Source organism: Staurois parvus, unplaced genomic scaffold (assembly GCF_062004578.1).
Source record: "Staurois parvus isolate SC_StPar_1 unplaced genomic scaffold, SC_StPar_1.0 ptg003050l, whole genome shotgun sequence".
In the NCBI taxonomy this organism is placed as follows: domain Eukaryota; kingdom Metazoa; phylum Chordata; class Amphibia; order Anura; family Ranidae; genus Staurois; species Staurois parvus.
In genome coordinates, this window is record NW_028320846.1 from 107,124 (window position 1) to 122,332 (window position 15,209).

The window sequence follows — 15,209 nt, forward strand, 5'->3', positions numbered from 1 at the left end:
AAGCTTCGTTGTAAATTTCTTTCAAGAGCAAATCAATCTTATTTTGATCCATGGTCATGGGGTGGTGGTTAAAAGGCGTGGGGCCCATTGGCCGGTGCCTACTCTGCCTATCTGGTAGTCCGGCACTGATGTGATACCAACAGATGGTATGGCATTGGTGTCTCTAAATAGAACAAATGCTAAACCGTAGCTACTGATGTTTTTTGGGGGTATCTACAAGCACATTTCCTATTTGGTTTCCTTCACTTCTAAACGGGCCACTAAAAATTTTCCCGCCATCATAAACTCTTTTCATTTTCACAGTTCACAGAATAAAATTTAATAAATAAGAACGAACAAAAATATTAAAGCCTCCAAAGGTCTCCTGTTGTGCTTAAGTCATAGCCAACTGAACTGGCTCCTTTTCCTGGGTAATACAACATCGATGGACAAGTCTTCCTGTTCCGACATTGAGTCCACGGGGAGATAACCAAGCATTTTCATGGCCCCTTTGCATACGTTTTGGATCTTCTTCACTTTTTCAAAGGAAAGAATGTTCCTCCAGGCTTGAGACACATTGGCGGCGTTGCGTGATGTTATGACGAAGGCTTCCTTTCGGTTTCCGGGGCTTTGTCCATGTGTGATGTTGTGGATCCACTTCTTCAGCTTGGGCGTCAGTTGTAAATGAGCAAATTCGTACATCTGCATGATTTCCTTCAAGGGTTCTTGAACCACGTCTTCGTACCTGACCAGCATGTATCGATCTTTAAGGAAGCTGGGGGCCTTATAGGTGGCGGTTTCATATATCTGCACGTGACTTCGACAGATCTCCTGGATGACCTCATACTTGATGTCGTCTACTTTGGTTCCATTGGTGTTGAGGACAATCCCATTGTCTCTCATAAAAGCCTTCCTTGACTGTTCCCTGGATTTGGCCACGGCTCTTGGATCCCGTACCAAATGGATTACTTTAAAGTTCAATGAAGGATCGTTGAGAAGAGGATAGAGAACCTTCAAGTCAAAGAAGCGGACTTCCTTTATGACCACGTGACTGTACATACTACATACTTGTTCGATATTGTCAAATGGGTATTTCCCACATACTGTCTTACAAGACGACTCATTTGTAATGTGGTCACGTTCAAAGATCTTGCAGGCCGGATCTGTGCATAACGCCCTGCTGGTGGCCCACTGGAACAGGGTGGAAACATTGCGCTGCTTTGGCATATAGGCGTCAAACACGGACATGTCACACAGGAACACGGACCGCACCAAGTCTCTGACCGCCATGTGAAGAACCTTAGCGCTGTTCTGAAACATGGACACCCACACGTGCCAAGCGGGTTCCATTAGGTAGAACACTTTTGGATGTTGGCTGAAGATCTGGCCAACAAAGGACGATCCTGACCTCCAGGAGGAGAGAATGAGTAGATGGACCTTGGCCTCCGTCCTCGCTACGGGCTTATTGTGTTTGCAGTACAGAATCAGCAGTAAAACCGTCTGAAGCAATAAGAGTCCCATAGCCAATGAGCCATTAAATCGTAACCTGACCATGGCGGCCAACAGCACTGCCAAGAAAGAGGGAAAAAACCAAGATCATTAGTTATTGGAGAATTCGTATAAAACAGCCACATAAGCAAGAGGAATCTTTAGTTCGATCAATTCTGATATTTCTTAGTCAATAGATAAAATAGCAAAATAAAAAACATACCATGGATGAAAAGAAGGAAACAGTGGGGATAGAAAGGATAACGAGCACAATATCAAAAGTCAACACTGTTGTTTCTTTTTTTAAGAGCAGTGGTCTCCAAACTGTGGCCCTTTGTTTGCCTTCTACCCACCCATTGGGTACTGTACCTTCCACTGAAACAAAGCTTTATTTCTCCCACTGACACCAAGGATGGTGCGCTATTTCTCCCACTGACACCAACTATGGAAAGCTATTCCTCCCCCTGGCACCAACAATGGGGAACTATTCCTCCCACTGACACCAACAACGGAGAGCTATTCCTGCCCCTGGTACCAACGATGGGGCACTATTCCTCCTACTGACACCAATGATGGGGCACTATTCCTCCCACTGACACCAATGACGGAGAGCTATTCCTCCCCCTGGCACCAACGATGGGGCACTATTCCTCCTACTGACACCAATGATGGGGTACTATTCCTCCTACTGATGCCAATGATGGAGCACTATTCCTCCCACTGACACCAACAATGGGGAACTATGCCTCTTACTGATGCCAATAATGGAGCACTATTCTTCCCACTGACACCAACAATGGGACATTATTCCTCCCACTGACACCAAAGATGGGGAACTATTCCTCCCATTGACACCAACAATGCGGCTCTATTCCTCCCACTGACACCAGCAATAGGGCAATATTCCTCCAGCTGACAGCAAAGATGGGACGCTGGATGGCACTGTGGGAGTTTGGAGAGCACTGTGGGAGGTTAGGGTACTGTAAGAGGTTGTGGGTACTATGGGGGCTGAGGGGCACTGAGGACCACTATAGAAGGTGGAAGGGCACTATGGGAGCTGGGTGGCACTGAGGACTACTATAGAAGGTGGAAGGGCACTATGGAAGCTGGGTCGCACTGTGGGAAGTCGGAGAGCACTGTAGCAGGTTGCGGGCACTATGGGGGGGTTAAGGCACTGTGGAAGACTGGGGGCACTATGAGTGCTGGGTGGCACTGTGGGAGGTTGGAGAGCACTGTAGGAGTTTGGGGGCACAATGGGGGGCTGTAAGGCACTGTGGAAGACTGGGGGCACTATGGTTGGCTGTGTGACACTGTGGAAGATTGGGGGCACTATGAGTGCTGGGTGGCACTGTGGAAGATTGGGGGCACTATGAGTGTTGGGTGGCACTGTGGGAGGTTGGAGAGCACTGTATGTGGTTGGGGGCACTATGGGGGGCTGTGAGGCATTGTGGGAGGTTAGTGCATCTGCAGTTGTTTAGAGGCCTGGTGGGTTCGGTAGAAGGAAGGCCATGGCCAGGTAGTTGGTGTGCAAATGAACCCATTGCTGTTTTGCAAAACAGAGCAGATAACATGAAGACATTCCCCGTGGCCTATAAGGAAGACTCCACTGTGTCCTAGAAATGTTGTATGACATTCAGAACATAAATACATAGAGTTCAGCTTGTTTTGGGTCTTCTCCCCGTAAGTGAACAAAAAAACGTGCAAGTGCAAAACACCAACACATATAAACGCCTGGTGGACCCCTTTCCTTGTGGCTGGCCAAAGCTGTCCACCAAGTACAAGGGGGCTCTCCTGGGGGAACGGAGAGAGAGAGGGAGATAGCAAATATGCTAATTAGATGCAATGCTCTCCCTAAGTTAAAATAGTATGGTCCAAAATCATCATTATTCAAGGAAACGGGGGATGGTGGGAGAGGTGATCCATTGGATCAGTGCGTGTCTAATCCAAGAAACCGAGCGGGCATCTGGGAAAAAAGTAAGGGTTTTATGGGTGGGAAACAAAAGATATGTTAATGACCAATTCACACCTCAGACCTCTCCCACCCTTGGAAACAAAAGATATGTTAATGACCAATTCACACCTCAGACCTCTCCCACCCTTGGAAACAAAAGATATGTTAATGACCAATTCACACCTCAGACCTCTCCCACCCTTGGAAACAAAAGATATGTTAATGACCAATTCACACCTCAGACCTCTCCCACCCTTGGAAACAAAAGATATGTTAATGACCAATTCACACCTCAGACCTCTCCCACCCTTGGAAACAAAAGATATGTTAATGACCAATTCACACCTCAGACCTCTCCCGCCCTTGGAAACAAAAGATATGTTCATGACCATTCACACCTCAGACCTCTCCCGCCCTTGGAAACAAAAGATATGTTAATGAAAATTCACACCTCAGACCTCTCCCGCCCTTGGAAACAAAAGATATGTTAATGACCAATTCACACCTCAGACCTCTCCCACCCTTGGAAACAAAAGATATGTTAATGAAAATTCACACCTCAGATCACTCATGAGGACCCCCTGCCAGGTGGCCTTAATGACTTCCTCCACCAGACACCTTTCCCACCCTTGGAATCAAAAGAAATGTTAATGAGCAACTCACACCTAAGCTAATCTCACCACATACTGCTGTCTCTGCTTCTACTCTCTGTATTTATCTGAAACAGTCTGAAATAGTTAATAATTTACCACTTATCAGTGCATTCTGGGCTTTTGGGAGGTTCTCCTGTGCTTACCTTTAAAATCCGATTCTAAACGCAAACGCGCATAAACGTGTTATCCAAACGCAGCTAAATGTTTTTTAACCTACGTTTTCCAGCAGTCAGTTTCCATCATTCAGAAGTGTCCCGTGTACATGGGGCCTAGGGGTGTTTCAGCAGAGGAGAGGTGTGGCCGATACGAAAAAATGTCCAAGAGAGGGGTGTGGGGGTTTGGAGTGTCTTTCATGTTTTTTTTGGGAGTGCGGTTTTGCGAAGGATGTATGGAAAAGCCTAGAAAGAATGACTGAAGGTCTGACTGGGTTGCGGAAGCTGATGTATGAGATGGTGTTGTATGGTCTGTGGAGGTTGAGGTGGAGGTTGGGAAAGAAGGAAACAAGAGTGTTGTGGATGTTGGTGAGTTGCGTGAAGGAATGTCTGTGGGACGCGAGAAATATTGTGGTGTTTAAAAAAAAAAGAGTATTTGAGTACAATTGAGTACAAGAGAATGTCCGGCCATGGTCCGTGGTATGGTCCGTGGTATGGTCCGCGGTATGGTCCGCGGTATGGTCCGTGGTATGCTCCGTGGTATGCTCCGTGGTATGCTCCGTGGTATGCTCTGTGGTATGGTCCGTAGTATGGTCCGTAGTATGGTCCGTGGTATGCTCCGTGGTATGGTCCGTAGTATGGTCCGTAGTATGGTCCGTGGTATGGTCCGTAGTATGGTCCGTAGTATGCTCCGTGGTATGCTCCGTGGTATGCTCCGTGGTATGCTCCGTGGTATGCTCCGTGGTATGCTCCATGGCCGGTTGTTTGGATATAGTTATTTTGACCGAGTTAAAATGGGCACAGAGGAGGCCGAAAGAATTTGGTGTTTTCATTCCCGGAAAGAGACTTAAAAGGGTGGACTGCTGTTTAACCTTTTTAAATTCACTACCTTTTCTTGGAAACTAATGCAGGCCCAATTTTTTGGCCGAAAAAAAAAAATCGTCCAACTTTTCGCACCGTTAATGGGTTAATTGGTCGGTCATTTTTTGGGGTTTTGGCCCTTTTTTTAGTCGGTAAAGTTGAAAAAAATTGGCCGATTTTGCCGATTGGCCGATTTTCCCAGCAATGATGGGCAAATCGGCCGATCGTTTTACCGATAAAAAATCTGCGCATGAGCCGTGACCTGCAAGAAGAAGAAGAAGAAAAAGAGGAAGAAAAGAAAGAAGAAGAAAAAAAGAAGAAAAAGAATTCCAGTTCGCTATTATATTTTAAATGAAAAGTCTTGCGGTTGCAACAATGTATCCATTTGTATCTGAATAAAAACATCTGTATCCGAAATGGATACAAATGGATACATTGTTGCAACCGTAAGACTTTTTCATGTCAAATATAATAGCGGAGCTCTCTGCAAGGGACAGAAGTAATTAAATGCCGGCCGTAGACGGGATGAAAATCGGGCGATTTTTTTTACCGTTGGTGATAACGTCGGCCTATTGAATGACCGATTTTTTATTTTATTTTTAAACGGCCGGTTTTCAACCCGTTTATGGCCTGCATTAAGTCCTTCATGCTGTTCCTTTCGCTGTAAGAGCCTGACAGGCTTTTGGACGATTTTTAAAGTGAAGAACATGGTTTCCTCTTTATGTTCGTGAACCCAGAAATATGATCATGCCTCTAATGTGCTTTTCTTTTCTCAGGCGGCACACAAAATCGGTGTTTTGTGTCTAGGGATAGACAAATGGTTTCTTTTTACATGTGAATTTATATGTTCCTTTTGGAAGAAACCTGGAAGAAAACACCGAAGTATTCCAAAATGCAGTGAGGATGAGAATCGCACATATTGTTTTTCTTCCTTTTTGTAACTTTTCTGTTTTATTTCTTGTAATTGGGAAATAAAAAATATGCAATGACTATAAATATTGCACATGTGTTCCCTTTCTTGCAAATTGCTGTTTCTTGTTTTGTAAAAAAATGTAATTTCTCTCTCCTTGTATCATGATTATGCTATGGAATTTATATTGTGATTATGCTATGGAACTTGTATTTTTGTGTGATTGTATTATAGAATGTTGATTTTTTTAAATGAAATTTTCTAATAAAAGAATATATAAAAATATGTTCTTATCAGTGTCCAGTAGGGGTGCTCCGCCGCCATCATTCTTGCTTCTTGGTGAGGATGGTTGACTGTATAGTACCCCCTGCTGGTATGATGGCTAGTACCGGCTGGAACAGAAACCATGGTGCCAAGCATGGAGCACTAGTCCTTCCACTGACACCAAGAATAGAGCAATATTCCTCCCACTGACACCAATGAAAGGGCACTATTCCTTCCACTGACACCAACAATGGGGCACCATTTCCCCCGCTGACACCAATGAAAGAGCACTATCCCTTCCGCTGACACCAACAATGGGGCACTATTTCTCCCTCAAAGACCAATGATGGGGCACTAGTCCTCCCACTGACACCAATAATGGGGCACTATCCCTTCCGCTGACACCAACAATGGGGCACCATTTCTCCCGCTGACACCAAAGAAAGAGCACTATCCCTTCCGCTGACACCAACAATGGGGCACCATTTCTCCCACTGACACCAATGAAAGAGCACTATCCCTTCCACTGACACCAACAATGGGGCACCATTTCTCCCGCTGACACCAATGAAAGAGCACTATCCCTTCCACTGACACCAACAACGGGGCACCATTTCTCCCGCTGACACCAATGAAAGAGCACTATCCCTTCCGCTGACACCAACAATGGGGCACTATTTCTCCCTCAAAGACCAAGGATGGGGCACTAGTCCTCCCACTGACACCAATAATGGGGCACTATCCCTTCTGCTGACACCAACAATGCGGTACTATTTCTCTCAGTGACACCAACAATGGGATGCTATTCCTCCCCCTAATACCAAAGATGCATTGTTTACTCCCTCTGATGCCAGGACAACAGGGGCGGACTGACCATTTGGAAACTCGGGCACTGCCCGAGGGCCCGGGGTCAGTAAGGGGCCCATGAGATGCCCCTGGTACCTTTTTCATAGGCTATTTTGAGTTTGGGCAAGGACACAGGGGCCCCATGATCCCCTATTGCCCGGGGGCCCCATGAGTTGTCAGTCCGCCTATTTCTATTGCCGATGACCACAGTCCGCCCCCCCCCCCAAACCTGAAGAACAGTAACTTGGAAAGTTTGGAGACCCCTGATGTATACCACCTGTGTCCAGGCGGCCATATTGAATCTTATAGCACAGCGGCCGCAGATTGAAGACAAAAGATCATTTTTGATAACATTCAGTGACAATGTGACCCGTTTATCAATTGTATACTTTGTATTCATTTTTTATTATTTGCTATTCCCCCAGGAAAGTGGAGTTAACCCTTTGAATGCTGCCAGTTACCGGGTCCCCTTAGGTTGGCGCCGCTGAAAACAAAATCCGGCGGCGGGTCAGCCTGCCAAGCGTTCCATCGACCTGCGCCGTTCTCAGCCTTTATATTCGATGAGCTGAAACCTCTCATTTGGAAAGGAGATCCTCCTCGTTGATTACAGTTATTCCCCCAACCTTGTATCAATCATTGTGGAGAGTGAAATGTATCCGAGGCCCCCCCCACCGTTCCCCCCTCTCGGCCCGGCGACATACTTTCATACAATAGATCATTTGTATTGCCGGGGACGGAGTGACTCACCCCCAACACGTGCCAGCGATCTCCCGGCGAAGTTTACGAGTTGCGTTACCTCTTTATGATGCCGTTGTGGCCTGGGCCGGGGTGGTAATCAACACCACCCTGTGACATCACATCTCACAGAACAGCCTCGTATTCTTCGCACCACCGGACCCTCGGCGGCTTAGAATCACGGTGGATAGAAAAAGTCTACACACCCCTGTGATAATGTCAAAAAACGAGACAAAGATAAATCATTTCAGAATGTTTTCCACCTTTAATATAAACTGTACAACTCAATCGTACTACAAACTGAAATCTTTTAGGGGGGGGTGGTAAAAATAAAAAACTAAAATAATATGGCCCCCTTTTCTCTCGTTTTTTTTTTCCCCCTGTTTGATATCCCGAGATGAAAGGATTCACTTCTGTCAAAACGCATTTGACCTATTATAATTTGTAGGTCGAACTTAAAGGTGAGCAGGGAGAGTATGTTGAGCACGAGGACGTCTTCTGGGGAGTGATTGTTAAACGCTCAGATTTGGACATCCTGTGATTTGAGAGTTGGACCTTTATTGGAGTGTGGATTTGTGTTTGTGTGGGATTTCTGGAGGATTGTTTTATTTCATTTATATGTCTGGATGAGGAATTGGCGCACTACGCATTCTTGGTTTATATACATTTACTGTACATAACACACTCCCTGTATATAGTGCACTCCTGAGCCCTGCACCCTGTACATAGCACACTCCCTGTATATAGGACACTCCTGAGCCCTGCACCCTGTACATAGTGCACTCCTGAGCCCTGCACCCTATACATAGTGCACTCCTGAGCCCTGCACCCTGTACATAGCACACTCCCTGTATATAGGACACTCCTGAGCCCTGCACCCTATACATAGTGCACTCCTGAGCCCTGCACCCTATACATAGTGCACTCCTGAGCCCTGCACCCTATACATAGTGCACTCCTGAGCCCTGCACCCTGTACATAGCACACTCCCTGTATATAGCACACTCCCTGTATATAGGACACTCCTGAGCCCTGCACCTTGTACATAGTGCACTCCTGAGCCCTGCACCCTGTACATAGTGCACTCCTGAGCCCTGCACCCTGTACATAGCACACTCCCTGTATATAGCACACTCCCTGTATATAGCACACTCCCTGTATATAGCACACTCCTGAGCCCTGCACCCTGTACATACATAGTGCACTCCTGAGCCCTGCACCCTGTACATAGTGCACTCCTGAGCCCTGCACCCTGTACATAATGCACTCCTGAGCCCTGCTCCCTGTACATAGCACACTCCTGAGCCCTGCACCCTGTACATAGCACACTCCTGAGCCCTGCACCCTGTACATAGCACACTCCTGAGCCCTGCTCCCTGTACATAACACGCTCCTGAGCCCTGCACCTTGTACATAACGCACTCCTGAGCCCTGCACCCTGTACATAACACGCACCCTGTATATAGCGCACTCCTGAGCCCTGTACATAGTGCACTCGGGTTTCCCGGGGGAATTACTCCTGGGCCCCTAACTGTCTATGGGCGCCTCAGTTTCTGTTCCAGCCGGTAGTAGCCTTTAGAGCCCCCATCATACCAGTACTATAGTGCCAACCATCCTTGCCAAGAAGCAAGAATGATGGCGGAGTGCCCCCTACTGGACACTGATAAGAATAGATTTTTTTTTCTTCTGGTCCGCGGAGGTGCGTAAAAACAAAAAAACTGTAAGTGAATATAAAACATGCAAGTGCAAAACACCAACACAAAAAAGTGCACTTAGGGGTGTGTAGGACCTCTACCCTGATCTGTTAGGAGCCTGGCGCCCCGGGGGATCATGGTAGAGGTCCTACCCCTTCAGGGGGGTGGACTAAAGCACACCCCCTAAGTGCACTTTTTTGAGTTGGTGTTTTGGACTTGCATGTTTTTTGTTCACGTACAGGGTTTTACGTTGTTTTTTGAACCTTCGTGGACAGAAAAAAAAAAAGAGGGGGGGGGGGAGAAGACCCAAAACAGGCTGAAGTTTATGTACTTATGCTCTGAATGTCATACATTTCTAGAACACAGTGGAAGTCTTCCTTATAGGCCACGGGGAATGTCTTTGTGTGATCTGCTCTGTTTTGCAAACACGCTTCTCATGACAGGGCGGGGTCAGCGCATGCTGAAGCGCACAGTGCGCAGAAGTCGCCAACTGTCTGCAGAGTCGATAGCTAAAGACCTCCAAACTTGGTGTGACCTTCAGATGAGCCCAACAACAGTGCGTAGAGAGCTTCATGGAATGGGTTTCCATGGCCGAGCAGCTGCATCCAAGCCTTCCATCACCAAGTGCAATGCAAAGTGTTGGATGCCGTGGTGTAAAGCACGCTGCCACTGGACTCTATAGCAGTGGAGACGTGTTCTCTGGAGTGACCAATCACACTTCTCTGTCTAGCAAGCCAATGGACGTGTCTGAGTTTGGCGGTTGCCAGGAGAACGGTACTTGTCTGACTGCATTGTGTAAAGTTTGGCGGAGGGGGGATTAGGGTGTGGGGCTGGTTTTCAGGGGTTGGGCTTGGCCCCCTAGTTCCAGTGAAGGGAACTCTTAAGTCAACATTTTGGACAATTTCATGCTCCCAACTTTTTTGGAAAGAATTTGGGGATGGCCCCTTCCTGTTCCAACATGACTGCCCACCAGTGCACAAAGCAAGGTCCATAAAGACATGGAGGAGCCAGTTTGGGGTGGAGGAACTTGACTGTCCTGCACAGAGTCCTGACCTCAACCCCATAGAACGCCTTTGGGATGAATTAGAGCGGAGACTGCGAGCCAGGCCTCCTCCCCCGACATCAGTGCCTGACCTGACAAATGTGCTTCTGGAAGAATGGTCCAACCTTCCCATAGACACCCTCCTAAACCTTGTGGACGGCCTTCCCAGAAGAGTTGAAGCTGTTATAGCTGCAAAGGGCGGGGCCAACTCAATATTGAACCCTACGGACTAAGACTGGGGGGCCATTAAAGGTCATGTGCGTGGAAAGGGCGGGGCCAACTCAATATTGAACCCTACGGACTAAGACTGGGGGGCCATTAAAGGTCATGTGCATGGAAAGGGCGGGGCCAACTCAATATTGAACCCTACGGACTAAGACTGGGGGGCCATTAAAGGTCATGTGCGTGGAAAGGCAGGCGGGCCAATACTTGGGGCAATATAGTGTACACTGAAAATATGTGGAACCGAATATTTTCAGTCCCCAAGCAAAGACATTGTAAAAGCTAACAAAAATGTGCACAACACATACAGCAACAGAGGTATGCAGGTCTGTATCTTCAGTAATGTACAAAATACAAAGTAACAAAACTATGAGGAAACATATGAAACCCAATTCGATTTAAAAAAAAAAAGATATAAATATTTACAATCCACAAGTTACTAAATTGTTAGAAAATAAATACATTGAAATGTCAATCAGCACAGACAGCAGTGTATGGAAACACAAAATAAAAAGTGTAACTAAAAGAAAGATAAGAAAATAGGGAAAAGGTATATAAAATAATAACATATAAAACCATAAAAACATCAACAAATGGAAATGATGAAATTAAACAGGAATTAATAAGTAAACATAAAAGGAAACCTCAGAACTGGGAACACAGGACAGGTAATATCCAACAGGGAGGATAATGAGGAAAAATTCACTGAGAAAACACAAAAAGAGAATAACCCAAAATAATCAAAACTAGAATTATCTATAAAAGTACAAAAATGCAGCATAAAGATCAGAACTGAAAACTGCCAGATGTATAAAAGTAATTAAAGTGCAGAGATGGGGGTGGAGTGAAGCATTATGCAGAAAAACAAGTTTGCATTGGGTGGTCAGTATGGTAGGCAGGTTGGGTGGTCAGTATGGTAGGTACGTTGGGTGGTCAGTATGGTAGGCAGGTTGGGTGGTCAGTATGGTAGGTACGTTGGGTGGTCAGTATGGTAGACAGGTTGGGTGGTCAGTATGGTAGGTAGGTAGGTTGGGTGGTCAGTATGGTAGGCAGGTTGGGTGGTCAGTATGGTAGGTAGGTAGGTTGGGTGGTCAGTATGGTAGGCAGGTTGGGTGGTCAGTATGGTAGGTACGTTGGGTGGTCAGTATGGTAGACAGGTTGGGTGGTCAGTATGGTAGGTAGGTAGGTTGGGTGGTCAGTATGGTAGGCAGGCTGGGTGGTCAGTATGGTAGGCAGGCTGGGTGGTCAGTATGGTAGGATAGTTTGGGTGGTCAGTATGGTAGGATAGGTTGGGTGTTCAGTATGGTAGGTTAGGTTGGGTGGTCAGTATGGTAGGATAGGTTGGGTGGTCAGTATGGTAGGCAGGGTGGGTGGTCAGTATGGTAGGATAGGTTGGGTGGTCAGTATGGTAGGTAGGTTGGGTGGTCAGTATGGTAGGCAGGTTCGGTGGTCAGTATGGTAGGTAGGTTGGGTGGTCAGTATGGTAGGCAGGTTGGGTGGTCAGTATGGTAGGGCAGGTTGGGTGGTCAGTATGGTAGGTAGGCTGGGTGGTCAGTGTGGTAGGATAGATTGGGTGGTCAGTATGGTAGGATAGGTTGGGTGGTCAGTATGGTAGGTAGGCTGGGTGGTCAGTATGGTAGGTAGGCTGGGTGGTCAGTATGGTAGGGCAGGTTGGGTGGTCAGTATGGTAGGTAGGCTGGGTGGTCAGTATGGTAGGTAGGTTGGGTGGTCAGTATGGTAGGGCAGGTTGGGTGGTCAGTATGGTAGGTAGGTTGGGTGGTCAGTATGGTAGGGCAGGTTAGGTGGTCAGTATGGTAGGTAGGCTGGGTGGTCAGTGTGGTAGGATAGGTTGGGTGGTCAGTATGGTAGGTAGGCTGGGTGGTCAGTATGGTAGGGCAGGTTAGGTGGTCAGTATGGTAGGGCAGGTTAGGTGGTCAGTATGGTAGGGCAGGTTAGGTGGTCAGTATGGTAGGTAGGCTGGGTGGTCAGTGTGGTAGGCAGGTTAGGTGGTCAGTATGGTAGGCAGGTTAGGTGGTCAGTATGGTTGGTAGGTTGGGTGGTCAGTATGGTAGGTTGGGTGGTCAGTATGGTAGGTAGGCTGGGTGGTCAGTGTGGTAATATAGGTTGGGTGGTCAGTATGGTAGGATAGGTTAGGTGGTCAGTATGGTTGGTAGGTTGGGTGGTCAGTATGGTTGGTAGGTTGGGTGGTCAGTTTGGTAGGTTGGGTGGTCAGTATGGTAGGTAGGTTGGGTGGTCAGTATGGTAGGTAGGTTGGGTGGTTAGTTTGGTAGGTAGGTTGGGTGGTTAGTATGGTAGGTTGGGTGGTCAGTATGGTAGGTTGGGTGGTCAGTATGGTAGGTTGGGTGGTCAGTATGGCAGGGCAGGTTGGGTGGTCAGTATATTCTGGATGCTGTGTGCCAGGCTCGATAGTCAGGTCGGTGATGAAGGCAGGTTGGGTGATGTATATAGGTCGGTCCTCTGTCGGTAGGTCGGTGCTCGGTGCCGTCTCCCCGGTGGAGGTGAATCCCTCCCCTCCCCCTCCGGTGCTCTCACCTCTCCTCTCTCCTCTCCGCTCACAATGAGCCTCATTCAGACGTGGCTCCGGGTGTCGGGCGGGGGGCGGGGCTCAGTGTCCGCCCCTTCTGGGGTCCCGGGCGGTGAAAGGGGAGTACAGTCACCGGACAGACCACCTACAGCACTGCGAGCTCAGCCCGGGCACCGGAGGAGAACCGAACCGCCCCGGACTACAGACACCACATGTGTACCGGAGGGGACCCGAGACCTGCACTACAGGGGACCTCAGACCTGCACTACAGGGGACCCCAGACCTGCACTACAGGGGACCTCAGACCTGCACTACAGGGGACCCCAGATCTGCACTACAGGGGACCCCAGACCTGCACTACAGGGGACCCCAGACCTGCACAATAAGGGACCCCAGATCTGTACTACAGGAGACCCCAGACCTGCACTTCAGGGGACTCCAGAACTGTAACAGAATCACATGGGACCCCAGATCTGCACCACATAGGGACACCTGATCTTTACCTGCACCACAGAGGACACAGATCTGTACCCACACTACAGGGGACCCCAGATCTGTACATGCTCCACAGAGGACCCCAGATTTGTACCTGCACCACATGGGACACAGAGGTCTGCACCACAGGAGACCCCAGATCTTTAACTGTACCATAGGGAACCCAAGATCTGTACCTGCACCACTGGGGACCCCAGACATGTACCTGCACAACATGGTACACAGAGATCTGGACACGGGACCCCAGATCTGTACCTGCACCACATGAGGCACAGAGATCTGCACCACAGGGGACCCCAGATCTGTACCTGCACCATAGGGGACCCCAGATCTGTATCTGCACCATAGGGGACCCCAGATCTGTATCTGCACCATAGGGGACCCCAGATCTGTACCTGCACCATAGGGGACCCCAGATCTGTACCTGCACCATAGGGGACCCCAGATCTGTACCTGCACCATAGGGGACCCCAGATCTGTACCTGCACCACATGTGACACACACTTCATACAGCAGCTTTATACAAGGCACAATACAGAGGGATCTGTAGAGATCGGTTTCCCATATTGCACAATACAAGAACACCTCTAGGACAGGTATCATGGTGACTCGTGTACCCCTATACACTGACAGATACACCTAGAGAGATACACCTAGAGATATACACCGAGAGAGATACACCGAGAGATATACACCGAGAGATATACACCGAGAGAGATACACCGAGAGATATACACCTAGAGAGATACACCTAGAGAGATACACCGAGAGATATACACCTAGAGAGATACACCGAGAGATATACACCGAGAGATATACACCGAGAGAGATACACCGAGAGAGATATACACCGAGAGAGATATACACCGAGAGAGATACACCGAGAGAGATACACCGAGAGAGATACACCGAGAGAGATACACCGAGAGAGATACACCTAGAGAGATACACCGAGAGAGATACACCGAGAGAGATACACCGAGAGAGATACACCGAGAGATATACACCGAGAGAGATACACCGAGAGATATACACCGAGAGAGAGATACACCGAGAGAGATATACACCGAGAGAGATATACACCGAGAGATATACACCGAGAGATATACACCGAGAGAGATATACACCGAGAGAGATACACCGAGAGAGATACACCTAGAGATATACACCGAGAGATATACACCGAGAGAGATATACACCGAGAGAGATACACCGAGAGAGATACACCTAGAGAGATACACCGAGAGATATACACCGAGAGAGATACACCGAGAGAGATATACACCGAGAGAGATATACACCGAGAGAGATACACCGAGAGAGATACACCGAGAGAGATACACCGAGAGAGATACACCGAGAGAGATACACC

General features: G+C 47.9%; 1 protein-coding gene across 2 annotated transcripts; it reads right to left on the bottom strand.

Annotated features, from left to right (window-relative positions):
• Positions 1–344: 344 nt before the first annotated feature.
• Positions 345–13,424, bottom strand: LOC149428666 (carbohydrate sulfotransferase 6-like). 2 transcript variants are annotated; one of them, XM_089667129.1, is made up of 3 exons: positions 13,351–13,424; positions 7,852–8,047; positions 345–1,547 (listed from the first exon to the last, which is right to left on the bottom strand). In XM_089667129.1, the coding sequence occupies exon 3, from the start codon at positions 1,531–1,533 to the stop codon at positions 379–381; it is 1,155 nt and encodes a 384-aa protein (XP_089523255.1). In that variant the 5' UTR covers positions 1,534–1,547; positions 7,852–8,047; positions 13,351–13,424; the 3' UTR covers positions 345–378. The 2 variants fall into 2 exon arrangements, with proteins under 2 accessions (XP_089523255.1, XP_089523256.1); XM_089667130.1 differs by lacking the exons at positions 7,852–8,047; positions 13,351–13,424 and adding an exon at positions 11,442–11,580.
• Between the last annotated feature and the right edge of the window lie 1,785 nt (positions 13,425–15,209).

What these genes read in the sequence shown, in the direction of transcription:
- LOC149428666 (XM_089667129.1), bottom strand. Translation starts at nt 1,533, where the DNA reads ATGGTCAGGTTACGATTTAATGGCTCATTGGCTATGGGACTCTTATTG.